General features: G+C 24.8%; 1 protein-coding gene across 1 annotated transcript; it reads left to right on the forward strand.

Annotated features, from left to right (window-relative positions):
- Positions 1-10,527: 10,527 nt before the first annotated feature.
- Positions 10,528-25,114, forward strand: LOC145833647 (kelch-like protein 41b). Its single transcript, XM_082940793.1, has 3 exons — positions 10,528-10,845; positions 11,457-11,525; positions 24,752-25,114. Exons 1-3 carry the CDS (start codon positions 10,528-10,530, stop codon positions 25,112-25,114), a joined length of 750 nt encoding a protein of 249 aa, XP_082796919.1.
- The last annotated feature ends 240 nt before the right edge of the window (positions 25,115-25,354 follow it).

The raw sequence follows: 25,354 nt of genomic DNA on the forward strand, positions 1-25,354 counted from the left end.
CCACTCACAGAGACAGTTGTTTACTTACATGATGTTGATAAAGAAAAATGTTCAAACATTCATTGTGGTTTCACTAAAAACATGTTTGAATCGAATTATGTGAAGTACTACACCTAACTGTTAGAAACTATAGGAACGCATGTATAACAATAAACAATAAAGTTTATAAATTTTGAAATATTGTTATATATAACTTTTGAAACTATAACTAAAAATTTTTTAATTTCAGTTTCAAATTTTAGTATTAGCTTGGTTATGTACAATTAATTATAAAATTCGTTAATAAATAAGTTTTACTTAATTTTGTAAAAAATGTATAAAATAACACATCTCTCTAATCTTGTTAAAAATTATATTTTATAACTAAACTTAAATTATATTTTGTAGAAATAAATATTTTATACGGAAAAAATTAAAATTGTAAATTTGATTATTAACTAAAATTTTCCGGAGAAATAATTTAATTAGACGCATCCCACAAAAAACATACGAGCTAATTAAGAATATGTAAAAATAAAATATGTATCGTTTTATAAATTATACAAAGTTTGTAAAATTATTGAAAATTTTCAGCTAAGTAATTGTATAACAAAATTGCATTCATTTGTCTTAACTATGTTATACAGTTGTACAGCTCTGCTACGGTAAGCGGTTGAAATTAATCTTCTTTCATTATCTTCCCTCAAATCATTTCTTATAAGGAATGGTCCCTCTTAAGTTTGACTTTTGGTTAATTCTTAGTTTGTTTTTGCTTTAGCTTTTTTATTTTCTCTACCGAGATTTTACGTTTATACTCCTGCTGGTGACGATGATTCGATTGTACAGAACTTAAGCTCTTAAGCTAAATTATTTTACTTTGTATTAATTTGCTAGTACAGTTTGTATTTTTTCGCACATTTATTCATTGTAATTGTACTTAAAACTTATAGACTTGATTTCAATTCTACAAGTAGTTTGATTTTTCTTACAACCTTATAAACCTACTTTAATAAATAATAGATCAAGTCATTTAACAACCTTATGAACTAGATATACCATACTTATTGCATAAACTAAACAGTAGCGAAGGTTTGAAAAACATATAAAAATAATTAATTAAGTTTAATTAAAACTCTTAATTAAAGATATCGGTCTAACTTTAGCGTATGTACTATCTAAGGATATCAGTTACAGATAGTTCGTTACAGTCCGTAACCGCCAGGTCCGCGTTACATATATTACCAAGCTAATATTGTAAGACGATTTAGAGTGTTTTGTAGACGCGTAGGTTAGAGATAAATTAAATATGCCTATTTAAAATTTTAATAACTTTTTTTTTAAAGTAATTCATACAAGTAAGAAGTTATAGTTTGAATAAAATTATTAAAAATTCAGAACTTTTTAGCTATTTGCTTTTCTAGGTAATATATGGTTTTATTTTTATATTTAAGTTAGAGCCTGATAGATTTAAATAGACAATAGTTTATACTGTTATACTATTTAGAATTCATACTAGTAAGGTTATATCAAGTGTACTATATTAAACAGGTTTCCTAATTTTGTTGTTAAAATATCACTATTTTAAACTTCAACCACTATTCATTTGTTTAAAATTTAAAACCTGTTTTAAATATGTATAAAATGAAAAATATTGTTTTGAAAAACCCTTTTGTTTCATTTTTATAAGCTGAGTACTTGTTAATATTCACAAAACTTATAAAAGGTGAGTCAAAATTTTGTAGCTAAATAACACATAAAAAAATATTAAAAATTTTTATTACTTTACTTGAAGTTTACTTATTGTTTTAACTATTTTACGTATAATTCTTAGTTCTTAAAACTTGTTTATGTTTATTGATTTAATTAAACACAATTAAGTTTAATAACTGGATTGAAATGGTTAAATGCTCGAAAATAAGATTTTTATTCTCTTTACTTTAAAAAAAAACAAATGTAATAATTAGTTGTTAATTTAAACCAGGGTCAATTAGCCTATTTCTTTATTAGTTATTTGAAGACCTCGATATAAAAACTGTTTTTAAAAAACCAGTTATTCAAAATAACATTTCTGTTCCATAGATTAATTATTATCACTGTTACCCCTAACCCTTCCCTCGGTCGGTAGATTTTCTCTCTCTTTTTAGTTAATTTTATTTATATTTATTTTTTTCTTAAATAAATATTATTAGTTTTTTATTTTTATTTTTACTATCTCTGTTACTCCTAATAGGTACCCCTCGGTCAAAAACTTTTTTTTTTGTTTTTATTAATTAATATTTTAGATTTTGTTTTCCGTTTTTTTATACACATTTATTTCTTTTTTTTTACTCTGGTGCAGAAATGACCATCCGTGCAAAATTGTAACTCGTGAAAAATTGACTCTTGGTGCAAAATTATTTTCGTGCATTTTTGTGCCCTCGTGCAGTTTTGTCTTCGTGCAACTTTGTCTTCGTGCAATTTTGACCCGTTCCGATGACAACCATAGTCTACCACGGGCACCGCACCGTCTAAATTTTGTTTACAACGTATTTAACTATTATAAAAGTTACAACGTTATAAACAATAGATAATACAATAAAGTTAACAGATAAAAAACAAATTTATAATAATTTATTTATAATGAAATTTTAAGTTATTTAAAGACGTCACCAACAAATACTTGTTTTAAAAAATATTGTTTATTTGTGATGATTGTATGTTTAATTGTCTGTAGTTTCGTTACAAAGTTTGTAAGGCAAATAAAGCCTCTTTATTAATTATAATAAGTTTGTTACTGTTTAGCAAAGTTTTGTTTCAACTTTTAGTTAATCTAGTTAAATAAAGGTATTTAACTTTATAAATTGACATAAGTTGACATCTTGTATACATTTTTAAATATTTCTCCTATAATTCTTGATTTAAAGGTTGTTTTTAAAATTTTAATATTCTTGAAATATTATTTAGATATATTGTTTATCTATTTATATTTTCAGTTTTTATCTCTATAGTTCAGTCAATTTTGTGATTTGATTGCTTTAAGTCGCTTTGTAGATGTTAATCATAACAAAAACATACTAATATACACAAATTAAAAAAGATATCTTAAAGTATTGTAGCATTTTATAAAATTGTCAAAGAAATTGCAATTCTAAAAACAAAATAATCAGATTAAAAGACCTTTCTTAACGCACATACAATACATACATACAAAAAATCAAAATTTTATTGTCGATTATAATAATGCTAACTCTAAAACAGCAGAAATTAAATAATTATAACTGTACCATGCATGTAACCTGTACATCTAAATATATTTACATTTATTACAAAAATACGGAAAGTATAGTTCAGGGATCGGCAAACTGCGGCCCGCAGGCAAAATGCGGCTCTCAAAGCCAAAATCTGTGGCCCACAAGGTAGTTTTTAGCTATTTTCTTTTTCTTTTAACATAAAAAAAGTTTTGCAATAAAAGTTTACAACTAGGCTCTTAGTTTATCATTTACTCTTAACTAGTGCTACTTTACTGTTTATTTTGTAATGTTTTGATTTAAAATATTAATCGTATATTAATTACTTTGATTATTTTTGAATATTTGCGGCCTCGAAAACTATTTTTTAGATAGTTTGGCCCGCGAGTAACTATATCTGGGAGATTGGCCTGTGAATTACAAAAGTCTTCCGACCTTTGATATAGTTAAAGGTTATTCTGACTTGTATACTTGCTGAGTCCCCTAACTTAACCAAAACAATTTTCTTTTTATATCCTTATCCCTAGCTACTATACCTGAGTTTTTTTCAACTATTCAAATCTTAAGTGTTTAAGATAAAAAAAAATAATTTTTTGTTTACTTAGCAAATTATAGATTTTCAAAAATTAAGGTTTAAAGTACAGCTCAAAATACAATTTAAGTTCATAGTGACGTCATGTATTATTTTCTAACAGAATAAAAATACTTAACGATGCATATAAACAAACTGTTTGCTTTCTACAGTAGAGCGTACAAAAAATTTATAATAATTTTTCAATTTGAAGCTGATGTACATCGGCTAAACTAAAACTCATACTTTTAATAAAAGCAAATTAATGTATTTATCACCTATATTTTATGTAAATTCTAAATATTTGAAATTTAGCAGTAGCAACACTTTATTCAAAAAGTTTCATTTTGAATTTCTAATGTAATAGCATAGCTTGATAGTCTATCCTTATGGATTTGTACCTTTTTTCTACCTTATATTTTAAAATCATTAAAAAGTTCATATTTTTTAAAATATTTAAACCAGTACCACAAATAAGCTAGATTTAACTTTTAGTTATATAAAAAAGGTTCAAGAATTGTGAAAAAGTGCTAAAAAGTTCACTAAAACTCTAAAATGTATTTATAAATTAATTAAAAATTATTTAAGTATTATACTACTTCATATAACAAATAAGTCACACGTTACCAGACCTTTTATTGATCTATTGCATTATATTAAAATTAGGTGTATCATAGTTGTCGTACTGGCTAATCGCCATACAAACATGCAAGAATGACGTTTTAAACTGAAACAAAAATGTTTACGTATTTGCTATAATTGTTACGCTTGTGAGTAATTTTAAAGTATGACAACCTTAGTTGGCATTACATACAACTAATTTCTATTTTTAAAATCGACTGTTTATTGATTAGTAAAGACTTTAACTTTTATATCCGAGATAACACTAACCTATGTTAATTAGTAATACTGCTATAACTTGAAAATTTTTGGGGTAACATCATTGTTTCAAATTGTTTCAAATGTTTTCTAAATACTTTAATTACTATTATCGTTAAAATTTGTTCGAAACATTTATGTTACATCGATAAAAGGTACACTTACCTTATAATGTCTTAAATTTAGTTATGTTTCTTTGATAAAAAATATACTCATTTATGCATCTATATAACGAAAAACTTAAGTTTTTTTTACTTCAAACTAGCTAAAAATTTTATACAAAGCTCTAAAACTTATATTATTAGAAGTTTTGCTGATAATTACAAATTTGTTTCTGTTACTGACTTTGAAACATTGCTCGTAATTTGAAAATAGAGTCTCTTTTTGTTTTACGTTGCTTATTACGCTAAGGAGTAACTAATTTTGTGGTCAGAGTTCAATTTCTAGCTTTAGTTAGTAGTTGATGGTTAAAAATTATTACTTTTAAAACTTCAACTTTTTTTTTGAAAATTATAAAATAAAAACCAAAGTTAAAAATGTCAAAAATATCTTTTTTGTATAAATATAAATATGTTGGGTCAATTAACCGGAGTTCATTCAGTGTGTCAAAGATATTTTTTGAAGTTTCATTAACAAACTCAATTTTTTATCAATATATTTTTTGATAACTAATAACTGATAAATAAAGACTCAAATTGATCTGCAATTGTTCATATACTAGCATAAAGGTTGCCGATCAAGTTAAAAGTTTCGAAATTTAAAGGAATTTCAAATTCTAGCTCCGAGTCGACAAGATCACTATCAATCAAAATTAGCTTTGTTGACACCCAAATGTCTTTTTCAATCATACACATCGCTTTAATTAACTCATTGCTGCTAGACTCAATGTTCCGCAGTCTTTTATCAACTGCGTTATACTTATCTTTGAAAGTTCTACCTGATTTGTTGCTGTCTTGTGCCTTTTTAATTAGATCATATTCTCTTTTTACTAGAGGTTTAAGAATTTTAACGAACTTTAAACACTCTGAACAAGTTCTTCTAACATCAATGTTTTTGCTGCTCACATATTCAACGGGCTTACATTTATTCTTATCATCCTTACCTATATTTTCTGTCACTACGTTTACATTCTCAATCATAATTTGTACATCTGACTTTTCTATTGTGTTTGCTTCAGGCGTTGGCTAAATATCTATCTCTACAAGTGACACATTTTCTTTATGTCTTTCGAGAACATTTTCTTCAGTTTTACTTGCAAATTTATGACTGGTTGAATGTTTGTTCACATCAATAGCCATTTTAGAAACTAACTCCAATGTATTACTTTTGTTTGTGTTTTCATCAGTTGTTGAGATATTATCTAGCTCTTTAGATGACGTTGACTCATCATTCTTATCAAAACGTGTTATTTCAGTCTTACTACCACATTTATGGCTGGTTACAAGTTGTTTTCCATCACTAGGCATATCAGGAACTAACTCCAAATTATCAGTTTTGTTGTCAAAGCTTACTTTTGCACCACCAAAGTTCTTGTCAAAAGTTTGTTTTGCTTTTACTTTTGTTGAAGGTATCTCAACACTTACTACCTCTAATTTGTCACTTTTACTATTGTTTGCTGCATTTTTAACAACCATTTTTGTTCGGAGATGCTTTTTGTTTATTAGTTTATTATTTGAAGGTTCAGAAACACTTGGAGTAATTCTTTTTTCATTTACACTGCTGAACGAACAATAAAGATTGGTTTTTGAAGTCTTTTTGCTTTTTACATCACAACTAACATTTTCTTTACTATCCAGATAACGTTGCTTGTATTTCTTTGTAGAGAAATAATGTGAAGCACCAACTAGTACAGACAGGCAAGCAAAACCAAGAAACATTTTGCTCATACTGACGTCAATTTTCAATGAAACTTTTATCATTTTTACAGATTCCTGTGTAAAAAATACTTAAGTTTATGTTCAAATTGACAGTCAAGATTTCTATTATTAAAAATAATAAAACACAACTAAGCATTTTGATAGTACAGACCTTCTTTTTAAAATCTTAGCTTAAACTCAAAATACAATATAGCATAAAAACTATTTAAAAAAATCTTAGTAAATTTAAATTACTTTGAGAAGATTAATATTTCACATAACGGTAAATCAAAACACTATTACTCTTTAAAAGTATTGTATAAAAAACAAATTTTAAATCTAATCATTTCACATAGAAACGTTTTTATTCACTTATTGTTTTTTGTTGAAATCAAAATCAAAGCTAACAAAACTTTTTAGTTGAATACTTAAAATTTTTATAAAAACTTTAAAAAGTAGTCTGTTTATAATGTAACTTATTGTAATTTTTTTAAACATTAACTAGTAAATACAACACATAGTGTTGAAAATAACACAATATCAAAATAATCAGTAATCATAGAAAATATTGTGATAGGATTACATATCACAACATTTATTTTAGTAAAACTTAAAAGTTTCATATGACGAAAACCAAAATAATAAGTTGTGCAAAAAAGCTAGATACAAAATTTAATTACAACTTTTACAGAACTTTACAACAGATTACTTGACTAGACAATGTATTATTTTAGTAATATATTTACCTGTTTTCCTTTAAAAGTTTTGAAATTGTAATTTAAGTAAATTAACTTAAATTACAGAAAGTTTCAGAAATATTGAGATATTTACATCATTCTTGAACAATTATTGTGTAAAAATTTAAGCTACCATTATTTTTTTTTTTCATACCTTCCAAAGTAATTTTTATTTAAAATGTTTCAAATTTAAACTGTTTAGTTATTTTATTACAAATGCTGTGTAAGTCAAATAAAACTATAGGTTTATTTATGATTTTAAAACGTTATCTAAGTAAAACTGAGCTTGTAAACCTAGTTTAAAAATAACTAATTAAGGTGTAAGCCCAAGAAACTCTGTTGAAACTTTATTTGTCACAATGTTTAACAAATTTATATACAACTATTTTTAACTTTGCATTCAAATGCTTAATATAAAATATTTTGTAAAATTTTCAATTAGTTTTTTTTGTCGCCGATATTTATCAAGTTCGATACAAATATTTATAAAGTTATTTTATTTCTAAGACAACAGTAGTAGGTGACGTCATTAAAAAATTTAAAATTGTAGAGTTTGTTTTTCGTTCGTTTTAATCAATTTAAAAAGAGGGTTACTTTGGCTCCAATAGCTATTTTTTGTAATTTTCGAAAAACTTCCAAACCTTAGATCCAATTACTTTTCTTATCTTCAGAGCTAAATTAGGTTTTCAATTCTAGAGAATGCTCCTTTGCCTTAAATTAGAAAAAAAATCATTAGATTGGGGTTAGAATTTAGTAGTTGAACCCCTTTAAAAATTTACCGTTATTTTAATATTTTACCTATCTTAGATTATCCCAAAAAATATTATACTATGTAATATTTGATAATAGCAACTTTGTGTTTTACATAATATAAATAAACAAATCAAATTTGTTCAATATTTAAGTAAAATTATATTGATAAATATATAAATATAATATATAATAAATATATATATAAAATGACGTCAATATAATACAAAAACAAAAAAAATTACACTTGCAATCCTTAGATCAGGGGTCGGCAAGCTTTAGGTACTTGCGAGCGAAATTTAGAGTTTAAATCATTTTCGCAGGCCGCAGTTTTAGTTTTGATAACGCATTTAAATTTATATACTTTTAGTTTTATCAGTCTGATACTTGAGTCAGAGTGAGTTTTAAAAATACTTGTTATTAATAAGTAAAGTTGTATTTTTTGTCTTAATGCACTCACTATCTGTCTAAACAACTAATATTTTATGCATAGTTATTTAACTACTTAACTATTACTTAGCATCGTAACAAATAAACTTTAAAGTAGTTTTAGGCTACGTTTTCTCTATTGTCCTCATCAATCTCTTTTTATAATTTTTTTATAACTTGAACATAATTAAATGTAGTTTATTTAGTTTGTACATTATATCTTACTTAATGGTACTTTATGTTTAATATTGTTAATTTTGCTAACTGCGGGCTCTAGTTACCCTAAGTTACCCCCCCCACAAGTTACTTTTCAGCCAAAAACTTATCTTTATAAAAATGTGATAAGAAATTTTTAATGGTATTAGCTTACAACTAAGCTCATGATTTTAAAACTGCTAAGTTTTATCAGGTTTTAGTGTTATTTTCATTTATAACAAAATGAAAATATATGCGATGAGGTAATATAATAATAAAGCAAAATTTTAAGATCATCTATACCCTTATGCCTAACCAATCTTTTAAAAAATGTTTAATCTACACCGTAATCCCTAACCCACCGTACCAAAACATACAAAAAATAAACCAAAAGAAAAGTTTACTACTTAAAACTTGAGTAAATAAAGTTTTATTCAATCAGTTAAAGCGATCTTAGGTCTGCAGCCGACGCGTTAGTTTGTATATATTTAGTCTTTATATCGTAATGATTAATAATTGACCTATAAACGTTTAGATAGAAAACGTACAGCGCAATTTAAATGTGCAAGCCCAAAGATCAAAACATGAATATAAACTATTTAAAAAGTTATGCAAAATTAAACGAAAAATAATATAAATGCAGTTGAAGTTTACATACATCATTATTGTAGTATAAGTGTTGACAGTTTATAAAAGAATTCAAAATGATAAATGAACATTATTAAAACTTTATAAACTTAAACTATCTTTTTCAATAAACAAAATTTAGTAAAAGCTTGATGAAACATTCATTAAACTTTTAATCAAACTACTATAAGTACTACGTATATTTTAAGCCTACAAGAAAACTGAAGATAGATTTAAAAACTGTGTAGGCTGACTATAATTATCAATAATTAAATATTTACGTTTAAATACTCAATATTTCTTATATCCTTTCTTAAAATTATTTTTTTAAGTGAAAGTATTTGTTTTTGGGGATTTTGTTTAAACAGTTATTTTTAAATATTGTTGTTTTTAAATTGATGCGTTAGGCTTAATGTAGGTAAATAAAATCAAAACATTTCGAGGTACGTTTTGCAAGTTGCCAATATTTAGTATTTTAAATAGGTGATAGTCTCTATGTTTCGATTTTAAAACTGACAAACTATGAGTGATTTATAACTAATATTTAGTTAAACATATTATTAACTTTACACTTTTAATCAGTAATATGTTTTTATAACATTTAATATTATTGTTTTCTCAGATAAACAGTACTATTTTTTTAGGTTTTTTAATGTAATTTTAATAATATTCATAGAGAAAATTTAAATTTTTAAGGATAAACAAATTATGTGTTTACCAAATTTTAGTTAAACATCAAAGACATATAATGTTTTAAGTCTAAGTATAAGTATTACTTACTTAATTGTTACTTTAAACTTTGCAAGTTTTTATAATAAACGTTTATAAAAATTTATATAATTTTCACTCACCTGTTATGTAGTTTTGCTTAAAATATGTTACATTTAATTATAGTTTTTTTGTTTTTAGACTAATTTTATCCCTCCAAAATATCTATTATGCATAAAAAAAGCAAGTCAACTCTTTTTAATGTGCAAAAAGTTTTGTAGAAAAACAGATATTGTAACCAAGAAAGCTTCAGTGTTTTGGCTTGTGGAGGAGAAGACATAAATGGAAAACTAACAAACGAAGTTTTAGAATTGGAAATTCCTAGTTTTAAAGTAAATAAATTCCCTTCAATGGCAGAACCGCATTACTATTTACGTTTAGTTAATACCAAATCTGATATACTTGCTGTTAGTGATAGAGCAGTTTCAAATAAAATTTCAGATGAGTCAGTTGTATCTGTCGAAATTTATTCTAAAAAATCCAAAACTTGGACTCATCAATATTTAAAAATGAAAGAACGGTCTTGTTATTGTATTACTTCATTCAAGAATAAAGTGTATTTAATTGGAGGATATAATCAAAACAAGGAAAAATATCTTAATTCGTGTTCTACTTATGATATCAATAGTAAAACATGGAATGAAATAGCAGATTTAAATGAAGCAAGAAGTTTTATGGCTTGTGCAGTTTTTGAAGGTAAAATTGTTGTCACTGGAGGCTACATCTATACTCAAGGAAAGTTGAAATCAGTAGAAGCATATGATTATTACGAAAAAAAATGGAATTATTTACCAGATATGATCGAAGTAAAATTTAATCATGCTGCAGTTAGTATGGGTAATAAACTGTTTGTTATTGGTGGAGATAAAACTACAAGCTGTGAAGTATTTGAAAGTTATTTAAGAAAATTTACAAAAATTAATTCAGAAATTAAACTTTTTGATTGGGAAATATGCCATTTTTCTGCATTTAGCATCGGAAATAGCATTGTGGTATTTCAAAATTTCGATTGTTATCTGACAGAAACAATCATTTACTTGTATGATACTGATAAAGAAAAATGGTTAAACATTCAGTGTGATTTTACTAAAAACATGTCATATTCAAGTTTTGTAAAGTACTACACTTTATTGTCAGAAACAATAGAAACACGTTAAATAAAGTAGTAATAAAAGCTATTTTCATTTTGTTTGATATAAACTTTAACCTACTTTCGTGACTATTTTTTTGATTTTAGCTATAGATGACTTTGTTTCTTTTATTTTTATTGAAATATTAGTTTATTTAAAAACATTAATTTTTGTTTTAATGAAGCATATTTGATAAAAATGTTATTAGTTTATATTGACTTTTAGTTGGTTATCAGAGTAATTATTTATAATTTGTTTAATGTTAGCTTATTAGTTTAAGTTTTTTATAATGCTTTATTGTTACCCAGACTAGGAGCCTCACTGGTTTCCTTCGAAATTGCCTCGGTTTCAGTCTCAACAATCTCATCGGATTCCAGGTTAGCAGTAGTCTCGGAACAACTTATTTCGGTGCGCAACCGAGTTCTGGGTGCTTTCAGGACTAATGCCTTTTTTAAGGGTTTTAAGGACATAATTATATAATTATGTAACTAAATATAATGAAAATAAATAATGTTGGTTTATTATGTACAAATACGCAATGACAGCTCACAATAAGTATAGACACTTAATGTTAACAAATAGAAGTAAATTGTGCTCCGGATTCCCCCCTTGACGTGTCACTGGTCTCAGGTCGCTCAACTTCTGGCATTCGACGTTGGTCCGTCTCGTTTGCAGAATCTTGCTAAACGTTGCGTGGTCTGTTTTCCTTTCCTTTCCATAATCGGAGCGTGGTGATAAAATACGATATTAAATAGGCACGATGATATAAATATGTATAAATATTACAATACAAATACAATAGTGAATAAATGCGGTGATATAAATATATATAAATATTACAATGCAAATACAATAGTGAGTATATATTATAATATGAATATATATAAACAATACGATATAATTAAACAGTATGAACTTGTTCGTAGAAGTGTAGCTAAGGTTGACGCCCAGTCTGTGTGGGTTTACTTGCTGAGATGGATGTTCACTTAAATCTGATTGAACGCTGTGACTCAATCGTGGAGTCCAGCTTAGAGTATTTGATGAATGAGTACTTCCAGTACTTAAATTCTCGATGCCACATAATGCGTGGGCTTCTTCGATTAGGTGGTTGTTGAAATCTTATTGCTTAAAGATTGACGATGTTATTTCTTTTGCGGAGCAGAGTGTCGCTTCGTGCTTGTTTCGAGGTGGATTGCCCGCTTCATGCTCTGATCGGGCGTATTTATAGATTTTGAATTCTTTTTCTAGAATTTTCCATAAATCACGCGATCTCTCATTTGATTCTCTCATTTTCCTGGACTTTGGACTGTAGATCACTTGATCTCTCATTTTATTCTCTCATTTTCCCTTAGCCACACCCATTAACAAGCAATTTCCAGTTCAATCAAGAAATCAAAGACAACAATCATTTTAACTAGCACTTATTTTGTTTGTGAAAAATAGTTTTTTCTTTGGAAATCAGTTTTACTATATTTATTCATTGTTTTTTTTTAAAGAAAAATATAATATCAAGTGAAAAACATTAATTCCTTTAAATTGTAAAAATTTGGACACAAGGCAAAACAAGATTTTGCACAAGTGTCCTACAGCTTTATTAAAAGTATATTTAGATGTAAATACAACTCAAACCAAATGAAGTTTGTGGTAAAAGAATTTTTTCTATAAAACAAAACTAAAATGTTTTTGGAATGAATTCTAAGCTACAAAAATTTTCGAGGCAACAGTTAGACAGATTGTTACTTGGTTTTACTTTCACATGTAGGATTTAAATTTAATACCAATTATTTAGTCACAATATACATGTCACAATACATACAGTTTCGATATTTTTACAATTTTTTAAACTACAACTTTTTTTTATCACTTTTATTGTAAGAAAAGTGAAATTCCAACATCAATGGTACTACAGAAAATTATATTTAAAAAAATATAGTTTTTATTTCTTCTACTTCGGTTTCATAAAGTGCACTTTTTAATCTTTCAGTCTTTTTATATATCGTTAATTTGTCGTAGTCATTTACTAGCACCCCCATTTTATGATGACATCTGTATAAAATTCAGAGCTTAAAAAATATAACAAAGTATATTAAATCTTTTTAAATTTTGTTTGAGTTACACTTTTACCAATTCTTTTGACTATTTTTTTTGGTGATTTAATATAACTTACATTCATAAAATACATTTTTGTTTTTAAATAAGCCTGTTAACTTAAGAATACATAAAAAGTATTATCAGATACTAGCTTGTTGTTTTAGTATTCAAAGAGTTTTATCGAGTAATTTAGTAGTTATTTGGTAATGTAAACAATATAAGTTTCTCATAGATTATTGTTTTATTAATAGTATTATTAAAAGTTATTTTGGTTTTTTAAGTTCAACATAAACTAAATAATACTTGTATTAAATGATATGATATTCTAGAGTAAAAGTTTTGTCTTTAAACCTCAAATTTTCAAAGAAATTAATTAGAAAAATAAAGACTTTGGATATATTAAAAAATGTGTATGATAAAACTCTTAAGGATAGTCTAGTTAAGTCTGCAAATTTAGATGGAACAAAATAAATAGTTTAAATGCAGCAAGAGGTAGTGCTAAATGTACAGTTTTTGAAGGTAAAATTGTTGTTACTGGGGGTGAAAATAATTGGTATGTATTAAAATCAGTAGAAGCATATGATCATCATGAAAACAAATGGACTTGTTTACCTGATATGATTGAAGAAAGAAGTAATCATGCCGCAGTTAGTATGGGTAATAAATTGTTTATTATTGGTGGAGCATATACTACAAGTTGTGAAGTATTTGACAGTTTTTCAAGAAATTGGTAACAATATTTTGGTTTTGAAATTCTATTTTAGCGAAACAATAGTTTACTAATATGATGTTGATAAAGCAAAATGGTTAAAAGTTCATTGTGATTTTACTAAAAACATGTTTGACGCCAGATATGTTAAGTACTACATCTAACTTTAATAAACTGTAGTAACGCGTGTTTACAATAAAAGGGAAAGCTCATCAAGTTTATTTCATTTCTTGTTTTTGTTTTGTTTAACATTTTGTTTTAAAATACTTTTTTACTCTCATATTTGTAAAAGATTTTTTTTATTAATAACTTTCTTAGAACTTTTGTTAAAATAAAGCATATATAAAGAAAGATGTGGTATATGAAATTATCATTTTATAAAAGTGTTATAAGAGTTTTGTTGTATAACTAACAGTTCGTAATATAGTATATAACAGTGGCGTAGCGTGGTATTTTGGTCAGGGGATGCGCAAATTTTTTTCTCAAAAAATCCTCAGAAATTTATTCTGATAAAAATAAAATATGGACTCATAAATATTTAGAAATTGAAACAAATATTTGCTATTATGTTTGTTCATTCATGAGTAAATTGTATTTGATCGGAGAATATATAGAAAACAGTCATAAAAGTCCTAGTTCATGTTATGCCTATGATATCAATAGTGATACATGGAACAAAGTAGCAAATTTAAATATAGCAAGAGATTGTGGTAGATGTACAGTTTGTGAAGGTAAAATTGTTGTTACTGGAGGTGTTAATAATTGGTCGACAGTAAAATCAGTAGAAGCATATGACTATCTTGAAAACTTTTATGACTTTTATCTGATATGATCGAAAAAAGAAGTCATCATGCTGCAGTTAGTATGGGTAATAAAATGTTTGTCATTGGTGGTTATAAAAATACAAATTATGAGATATTTGATAGTTTTTCAAGAAAATTTACAAAAATTGCTTCAGAAATAAAATCGTCTTATTATCATTTCTGTTTTACTGCATTTAGCATCGGAAACAATATTGTGGTGTTTCAAAGACTTAAGAAACCCTTTCAACAAGAAACAATTGTTTACCTATACGATGTTGAAAAAGAAAAATGGCTGAATGTTAAGTGTGATTTTATTAAAAATAGGTTCGAATTAAGTTTTGTTAAATACTATGTCTAAATGTGAAAAACAATTGAAACGTGCGTACAACTCTGTCATATTAAATTTAGCAAAGTTTGTTTTATTTCATTTGAGTTAAACTTTGACACCGTATTCGTTTAATTTAGTATACTTATTTGTTTTACTGACAATATTAAGTTAAATTATCTCGTTTCCTATTTATTAAACAAAACTTATGTTATTAATTACATTTGAGTCTTTGTTACAATAAAGCAAAAATAAATAAAAAACTGTCATTAAAAGTTAATTTGTTAGAACTTCGTAATATAATACTTAATTATTGTTAATCTCAAGTTATTGCAAACAATTGTATTGGATAAAGTAATATATGACATAACTAACGTTAATTTCTTATTAGAATATTTTATAGCATGATTAAAAGAATTCTTATTTTTTTTTAAATACAACATAAACCAAATGTACTATGTAATAAGTAAAAATTTCAGAAATTAAATGTAAAAGTTTAAAAATTAAATACACCTATTGAAAAAAATTAGTTTAAAATATATTAGTAAAAAAGGTAGATATTCAAACAGGTTATGATATTCATATTTACCTTTTCATATAAATTTTAAAATTAAATGTTATGATTTTTTAATAAGTAGAAGTGTATTTTAACCACATGGGTTTTTGATATTTGAAACTATATTTGTATTTAAAGTTTATAGTGATGTAATCAAAAAATGTAAATCATAGGTTGTTAAAATTTGTAAAAAAAGTTTCAGGTAGTTTATATGTTTTAATTTTGTACACTATTTGTTAACTAAATCTGTTTTTTATAAATGTTATATTATTTTCTTATAGTTTGAACAAGTCTTTCGTTTTCAATTTTCAAGAACTCATGTTAAGAATAAAACTTATATTTCAAATTTATTGATAAATAACTAAAGAAAAAAGAGGCTAGTTAATAATATATTAATATTAGTTATTTATTATAAATAAAATTTTAATACAAAGTTATGGTGTTTCTTTCAAACTTAGTTTGTAAATTGTACTTTATATTTTTTTTATACTAAAAAGTTTTTAGTTTTGTATACACGAACATGTTAGTGGTAATTATTCTTAACTAATTTTAAATCAAAAAAATAAAAATAAAATCGTAAGCTGTAAAACAAGATTCCGATTTTAAGCTGTTTAATTGTTTGCTCCTCTAGCAATTTTGTTTCCTCGTGCAATTTTGGCTTCGTGCAATTTAGTCCCCTAGTGCAGTTTAGTAACCTTGTGCATTTTTGTCTTCGTGCAATTTAGACCTGTTCCAAAATAACTAAGTTTAATAAATAGGGTTATTTAAATGTTTAAATATTTTGCTTAGTTTTGAATGTATGAATTAGTTTTATGATACAAAATATTAAATTTTGCAATTATTTAGATCCATAATCATCAAATAATGTAGAGGTAAATCAAAATACAAAGTAATATCTTTGATAAAGTAAATTCTAATAAAGCTATAATTAGATTTAACAAACTTATTAACAATTTTAAGCTGTTACATAAATAAAATAATTTTATTAATATTAATTAAAATAAGAAAAGTATCTGTAAAACTGAAACTAAAAAAAGTCTGATCACTTTTAGTCTAATAAAAAATATTTTTTTTTAAATAACCAAACAAATAAATCCTAGGTAATTTAAAGTTTAATCTTAAGATGATTAACAAGTATTGATTTTGTAGAAATTGCTTTACCTATTACAAGTTTAACATAATTTTGGTTATTTGTAACTTTTTAACTTTACTCAAAAAGAAGCATTACTACTTTTTCCAGTAAAAACAACTTTTTAACATAAGTATTTGGTAATTAAAAGAAACACAGCTTTCAATAAACTCAATTTTTTTAATTGCTTTATGTGTTTTTTTTCGGTTTTTTGTTTGTATGAAATAAGATACAACAAAATATATAAAAATTAAACACGTAGAAGTAAGTTAATTAAGCGTACTGAGATGACTAAGTACTAGTTTAATTGTTGAAATGTTTTTGCTGTGTATATGTTTAAGTTTTACGTGTGCAACGTTTTGTTCAGCGGACTAGGTGTGGTAAAATGTAATTATTAGTCAGCCAGAACGTCTAAGTTTCATTTGATACACGAGAAAAAGTAAATTATCATTGCCAAAATGCTAATTTTATATGACCTTTTTTAATTGTAAGTTTTTTATTTCTATTTATGTTTAAACAATAAATTTCTAAAGAGTTTCATACTTAAGGAGCCTTTATACAATTAAGACAACGTTTATATTGAGTTTATTACTTAACAATTGTTTCACGCTAGATCGATGATCTCAAGTAAAAAAGTAAATAAACAAACATGCAATAGACAAACGCTTTATATAGTTTTAGATGAGTAATTAGTTGTTTAGGTAATTAGTTGTTAATTTTAAGTTTATTATTAAAGAGACTCGAAAATGCATTTACAGAAAACAACAAGCTTTTAAATTTAAGCTCAGAATTGGTGGAAAAATGTAGACATTTCACAAAATTTTATTTGAAGACTTAATTTACTGAATTTAAGTTCAATTTATCTACCTTTGTTTTCGTTATATATCTTTGTTTTGTCTTTTGTTTTTTGTTATTATTTTATTTTACGTTAATGAATAATTTATTTTGCTGAAAATTACTAAAATTTAATTAATTAAATAATTACCGAAACAACTAATTACTCTTTTAAAACTATATAAATTGTTTGTCTATTGCAACTTGTAGTTTATTCACTTTTTTACTTGTGATCATCGATCTAGCGTGAAACAATTTTTTAGTAATAAACTCAATTTAACTTTTGTCTTAATTATACTTTTTTTATTTCCTCAGAGTTAAATTTAACAACTTATTTAATCGTTTATACTTTTATTCCTAGAATAACTAATGTAAGTTTAACCTCTCCTGGCCGGATTTTACTTAAACTCTGTAAGAATTTTCAGAATGGCTATATTCTCTGTGGTTCCTGAAGAAAGTTGTTGTAAAGTTGTTAGTTGTTGGAAAGTTGAAATTATTATAATAATTCACATTAGTCAAAACGCTACAAATGATATTTCAAAATGTTTACTACTATGTTGTAGATATTTTATTAAACTTTTTTATACTGAAAATTTGTATAATTTGTCTTTTATTATCTAAGTCATTTTAAGCTATCAAAATAAGATTGCAAAATTATTTTTTCAGCTCAAGATACAACTTAAAATATGTCCTCAAAAAAAACTTAATTATTTGTTAGATTTCTAAATCATATCATTCGTGCTTCAAGTTTTACTTTGTTTATAACTATAAGCATTTTTACTAAAAAGATTACTAAAGTTATAGATTATTATGAACTAGCGAGAATATAGCCTAATAATTTTTTTAAACAAACCGAAACAATGTAAACAAATTGATTTTGTGTATGATTTGTTTTTACTTGTTTCTTCTACTATTTTTTTTCTTTGTACATTTTATAGTTAGTTTAAGAAGTGCTTTTGCGTTAATTTTTTCTAATTTTCTAAATTCTTTAATGAAAAACTAACATAAAGATACTTTTTGTGGTTTTTTCTTTTTCGTGATAAACTATGTTTTAAACTTTTATGCAGTAACGTTTTTGAAGATATGCAGTAATAATATATTGAAAAGTTTAACAATAGCATCTGAGTATTTTTTATATGTTTCGATTAAATTACAATAGACTGATGTTTGTGTAATAATATAAAAACTAAATGTAATAATCATCAAGAGAACTAATCCGCTAATTTCAATTTTTGCTTTGTGTTAAAAATTAATAGTTTTTAATGAAACGGAAACTTTTTACTGTTGTTTAATGTGGAATATGAATTAATAATTAAAATTATAGATTTAATAGTTTACATTTTAAGTATATGTGTAAAAAGATCTACTTAATTATAAATAAATTTGGTCAACAAAAACATCGGCGAAAGTCTGCAGAGCAGAAGCTTGGACTTACGTTTGCCGTGAGACAAGCTTTAGTTTAACGGAAGTTTTGATCATGCCAATTCGATCATCAGACACCATGTTTCGGTTGTGACTGATTGATTAGTCTTAATAAGGACGAAAACGGTCTCAAAAATTATCACTATTTAAACATGAAATCCTTAAAACAAACAAACTAATAGTTAGATCAATAAATGCTAATCGAGCTAAATTAACGCTCGTTAAACCAAAATATATTTTCGTCAAAATATTAACATTTTTAAGTTGTAGTCAAATAATTTTATAAATTATTAGAACAAAATAGTGACAATCCTTGAAAACTTTAATCTAAAATAGTCAATTATAAAGTACTTTTCAATTTTTAAAATTATTAGATATAATTAACGAACTATTTATATTCGAAACCAGTTCATCAACTTGTTGTTTATAGAAGAATCAAAAAAATATATATTGTTAAATAATTTTTAGTTAACATACTTTTTTTCAAAAATAAACTTTTAAAGCTTTATTAAACTTCTGTTTTTAATCTGTTTTATATTATCGATTATTTGATTCGTACACAACTAATTTCTTAAAAAGTTTAAACTTGAGACAGTCGAAATTTCCATAATAACCTTCAATATATTGGTATAAATTACCAAAATAAAACTTTTATTTAAATGAAAATAAGTTTTTTATCAACAGTGTACAGCTTTTACTACAGGGATATGTATAAAAGATTTTGTAAGTTGTAAAAATTTTCTGTTGGTAACTAGTAATCAATTTGAGCTAACAAAGAAAATATCGTACTTAAAACATATTAAAAAAATATTGGTTAAGTCACTTATGCTAAATTTTTAGTATACCATTATTGGAAATTTAAAGCTTAAAGTTTATGCTTGGCTGTAGCTAAATAGAAATTGTAATCGGGTTTTACCACTTGAAAAAAGTATTAACTTTAAAACTAATAATTTTAAATTCTGTAACTTCGTTTGTAAATTATCAACTTATGCATTTCCTACACAAATTAAAATACTTAAGTATTCTTGTCCACAATATCTGTTTTCATATATAACTGTTGGTACTTGAATGTTGACTTATACTTTTCTTATCATTATAAATATAAACACTAATTATTTATGTTACATCTTTTTGAATAAAATTCGCTTCAGTAAGTTTATTTTTGTATTTGATAAACTTAACTACTAATTTTTCTTATTATCAATTTTTATATAATAGGCAAATTATTTTTTGTTTCAGAATCAAACTTAAACTGGTTTATACTTTACAGAAAAAGTTAAACATATTTTAAAAATAAAAACTAATAGAATATTTATATATATTTATTTATTTGCTAACAATATCACCATAAACAATTTAACAATACACACCAGACGAAATTAAGAAATAGTAACAATTTATTGAATATGTATTAAAACAAAAATTAGAGCTTATTACCAAAAATAGTTTTGTGATATTCATTAAAACAAAAACAAAAAAGTGATTTAAAATTAAACTTAAGTATAGCAATCAAAGTAGGTTACAAGTTTTGGATAGAACTGAAACAAAATGAAATCATCTCAAAATAATTTCTTCTTTATTTTTTTAAACTTGTTAATAAATGTTCTATTAGTGCTAGTACTTTAAAAATTATTAATTAAACATAGTTTTAGTAAAATCATAATGAATATTTAACCATTTATCTTTTTCAACATCATATAAGTAAACAACTGTTTTTATGAGAGGTTTTTCAAAATCTTGAAGTATAACAATGTTTCTGCCAATACTAAATGCTTGAAAATACCAATCTTTTATATTAGAAAATTTTATTTCCGAATTAGTTTTTGTAAATTTTCTCGAACAACTTTCAAATACTTCACAACTTGTAGTATATGCTCCACCAATAACCAACATTTTATTACCCATACTAACTGAAGCATGATAAAATCTTTCTTCAGTCATGTCAGGTAAATGATTCCATTTGTTTTCATGAAAGTCATATGCTTCCACTGATTTCAATTCACCATGATTTATGTAAAAACCTCCAGTAACAAAAATATTACCGTCAAAAACTGTGAAAACAACACAATGTCTTGCTACATTTAAATCTGCTATTTCATTCCATATATTACTATTGATATTAAGGGTATAACACGAACTAAGTCTTTTATCACTGTTCTTAATCCAGACTCTTATTAAATATAATTTATTCATGAATGAAATAATAAAACAACAAACCTTTCTTTCATTTGCATATATTGATGAGTCCAAGTTTTAGTTTTTTTAAAATAAATTTCAGTTGACAAAACTAAGTTATTTAAACTTTCATCAAAATTTATTCTATCACTAACAGCAAGTATATCAGATTTGTTAGCAACTAAATCTAAGCAGTAATGCGTTTTTACCATTGAAGGAAACTTTTTCACTTTAAAACTAGGTATTTCTAATTCTAAAGTTTCGTTTGTTCTTTTTCCGTTTTTGTCTTTTCCTCCAATAATCAAAATACCGAAGCTTTCTTGGTTACAATATCTGTTTTTGTACAAAACTTTTGGTATATGAAAAGGAATTGTCTCTTAATTATCACACATCATAGACATTTTGCAAGAGCAGAAGTGAGTCTAAAAACACAGACTAAAATAAAAATTCTTTAATTTTATATAAAATTTCATTAAAAAAATTTGTTTAACTTATTTTCCAAATAAACATCCTTAAAACTAACAAAAAAGTTAGGGAAAATATATTTATTATATTCGATTCAATTTGTGTATTAGTAAATTAGTATAAACAAATGATGTGTTTGAAGCTAAAAAATATTTTCAAAAATTTCTGAATTGAATAAATATCATGGATACTTTGAAAAAAAGTGCTAATTATCATGAAGAAAAAAAAAGAATAGGTTTTAAACACATAACATTAACTGTAAATACAAGTTAAGTTGTTTAGTTGACTAAATAATAAGTAAAGTTTGTTCTTAACTAGTAACCATCTTTATTAAAGTATTAAGACTATTAACAGTAGTAGATATTAAAACAACTGTATTTAGTAAGTATAAACTGATTAACATAATTAAAAATGCAAATATTATTAATATAAAACAATTATTTATTTGGTTTCATTGAAAATCAATAATATTTTTTTTATAGTCTTGTATATTTGAAACGATTTCTTTTAAATAAATGAAATTATTAAATTAGTTCACAGTAGTTTTAATGACCAAGTAATGTTTTTAACAATACAGTAATGATTTGTAGGCTTACAACTTATTTACAAGTACTTTAGCACACATTCAAAAATATTACAATAATTAATTACCTAACAAATACATTTCTTTAATTGAGCTTGTTGGTTTACTAATGATAAAATTAACCTGCTATGATATTTTTTTAAAGATTAAATATTATCTTAAAAAGGTGGTTGTACTAGACAATAAATCTTTTATTTAGTTAGAAAATCAAATGAAAATTTTACTTTTGTAATTCATAACAATACATATTAAAAGTTCATATAAATTTTTCGTTTTTCTAAAGTTTATACTGTTTTATAAACTAATAGTATACCGATTAATAACTAATAATAGAAAATCATTAACAAATGAAGTATAAGATAGCTGAAGAAGTTTATTTTAGAAAAAATTAGCTAATAAAAAACTGTTTAGCAATAAACAAAGTCTTTTTTCTTCACCAAATATAAAGATAATTAATTGAATTCATACCAATATAGCTACATTTTATATCTATTTGTTATAACAATTTAAAAGTACTAAATAATTGACTAGTTTTTGGCTAAAGTTTTCAGGCATTGTCACTTTATTAATCTTATTAATATATATATAATTCTATATAATAAAAAATTTACTTGGCAACTATTTAAACGCTGTTTATATTTCTCATTTAAATATATTTATATTTAGTTTTAAGTATGTTTATATGCTAACCTTAACATATAAATTTCTTTTTTAAACAGGATTCTGTTAAAATGACTAAGGTTTCATTAAATTTTGATGTTTTTATGATCAAAATATTCTTTGATTTTGCTAGTCTGTCTGTTCATTTATTTTTTCTACAAATATAAAAAGCAAGTTTGTCTGGAAGGTAGAAAATTTATACTTGTGTGTAAAAGTTAAGAAATATTTTGTTAAAAGTAAAAATTTTGTAGAAAAACTCAAGTTTTTAAGTTTTTATCATTCAAAACAAAAAATTATAGCCAGTGCTAAAACAAGTCAGCTTGTAAAGCTTTTATTAAGTTGCAACTAAAAAAAAGTTTGATAAACAAGTTATAAGAAATGTTCAAGGTCTGTTTACCATGTTCTACAATGGGAAAAATGTGCATCAATATGTTGATGTAGACTTTAAAACAGCACTTAAGCGATTAAAACAAATTTGGGTCATGTAAAAAGAGAGTAAGTCATGGCAGTAAGGAACTAAACAGTTAAGATACAAATAATAAAAGCTCTGATTGAGCGACGCTAACTGAAAAAAGTAATATAAAATACGCAGTAAATTATAAACGTGTACAGAAAGCAATCAGTAGTAATCTAACCTGTTATTCAAAAATTAAATTACTACTTAAAGGAAATCAGAAAAGATAAAATATTGCTTTGATTGTATTTTAAATGAATTTGATAAAATTACTAAGAACGACAGTAAAAAAAAAAGTTATTTAGAGACAACTTTTTATTTTTTAATAAAGGTAAAGATTATTCAAAGACAAAAACTCAAACAAAAGTTTAGAACTGTTAAAAACTTTTTTTTATTGAATTGTCTTAAATTTTTAGAATTTGTTTTATAATGTTAGTATAGTGAAGAAACAGAGCAAATGTTAATATTAAGTAAGATTTATACAAATTTATAAAAGTTTACTGTATTAAATTGTATCAAAAACTATGATTAAAGTTTGTGGGAATAATTTTAGTTTTACTTTAAATAAATAACTTAAAGACGTCATCGGAAATAACAAGATTTTCATTTTATTATTTTCTATAAATAATATCTAATATCTTTATGTTAGTTTAATTACTAAATTGACAGCATTTTGTTATCAATAATCTATTCTAAGTTTAAATATGTTATTTATAATATATATTTTTGTGTGAAGTGAATTATATTGTAAATTAAAATTATACTTTTTTTATGTGAAAAAATCTGGTTACCAAATTTGAGTCAAACAAATGAAAAACAACTTTTAGTTAGAATCTGTATAAATTTTTTCTAACTTATATGTTATGTTAACTTTGCTTATCTTGATAATAATTGCTTTTTTGAAAGCATGAAATTTCAACATTTTATAATTATGTTTTACTGTTACAATTTAAATTATTTTTTCTGTGTTTAGACTAACTTTATTTCAAGTAAAATGTCTCAGATGCATGAAAAAAACAAGTCAAATCCTTTTCATGTGACAAAATTATTGTATGCAAACAGATATTGTAACCAAGAAGGCTTCAGTATTTTGATTTGTGGAGGAAGACAAACATATTAAAATACAAACAAATTTTATGAGTTTATAATACGGAGTTTGAAAGTAAATAAATTTTCTTTTATAGTAGAGCCATTTTATTATTTCTACTTAGCTACTATGAAATCTGATATTATATCTTTTGGTAATATTTGAGAACTAAATCAATTTTAAGATGAGTCAAATTTATTTCTTGAAATTTATTCTGAAAAAACTTAAACTTTGACTGGTGATTGTGTTGGAAAGAAATAACGATATTGTTACTGTGTCAGTTCATTCATGAGTGAATTGTATTTAATAGTTGGGTGAGTTGGAAGCAGTGGGAAAAGTGTTAGTTGGCCTCACAGATCACATCAGAAGAAGAAGATGGAATGAAATAGCGGATTTAAATGTAACAAGAGATTGTGCTAGATTTACAGTTTTTGAAGGTAAAATTGTTGTTACTGGAGGTAACAAAAAATGGTCTACATTAGAATCAGTAGAGGCATATGACTATCATGAAAACAAATGGACATTTGTATCTGATATGATCGAAAAAAGATGTAATCATGCTGCAGTTAGTATGGGTAACAAAATGTTTGTTATTGGTGGATACTATAATAAAAGTTGTGAAGTATTTGATAGTTTTCCAAGAAAATTCACGAAAGTTAACTCAGAAGTTTAAGTTCGCAATTTAGAAAAGCAATACTTTGATGCTTTCAGCATTGGCAATAATATTGTGATTTTTCAAGGTTTTAGAAAATTTCTGACTAAAACAGTTGTTTACTTATACGATGTTGAAAAAGAAAAATGGCTTAACAAACAATACGGTTTAACTAAAGGCTTGTTTGATTTAAGTTATGTGAAGTACTTTACCTAATTTTAAAAAACTATAGGAAATGAGTGCAGCAGTATTATTTAAAGC

The sequence above is a fragment of the Thalia democratica genome, chromosome 4 (assembly GCF_965202585.1).
Source record: "Thalia democratica chromosome 4, ktThaDemo2.hap1.1, whole genome shotgun sequence".
Lineage (NCBI taxonomy): Eukaryota > Metazoa > Chordata > Thaliacea > Salpida > Salpidae > Thalia > Thalia democratica.

Excerpts from the sequence above, each read along its gene's own strand:
- LOC145833647 (XM_082940793.1), top strand. The coding sequence starts at position 10,528 with ATGAAAGAACGGTCTTGTTATTGTATTACTTCATTCAAGAATAAAGTG. Across the intron at positions 10,846-11,456 it reads TAAAATTTAATCATGCTGCA|ACTAGGAGCCTCACTGGTTT; the intron begins GTTAGTATGGGT and ends ATTGTTACCCAG. Across the intron at positions 11,526-24,751 it reads ACAATCTCATCGGATTCCAG|TTGGGTGAGTTGGAAGCAGT; the intron begins GTTAGCAGTAGT and ends TGTATTTAATAG.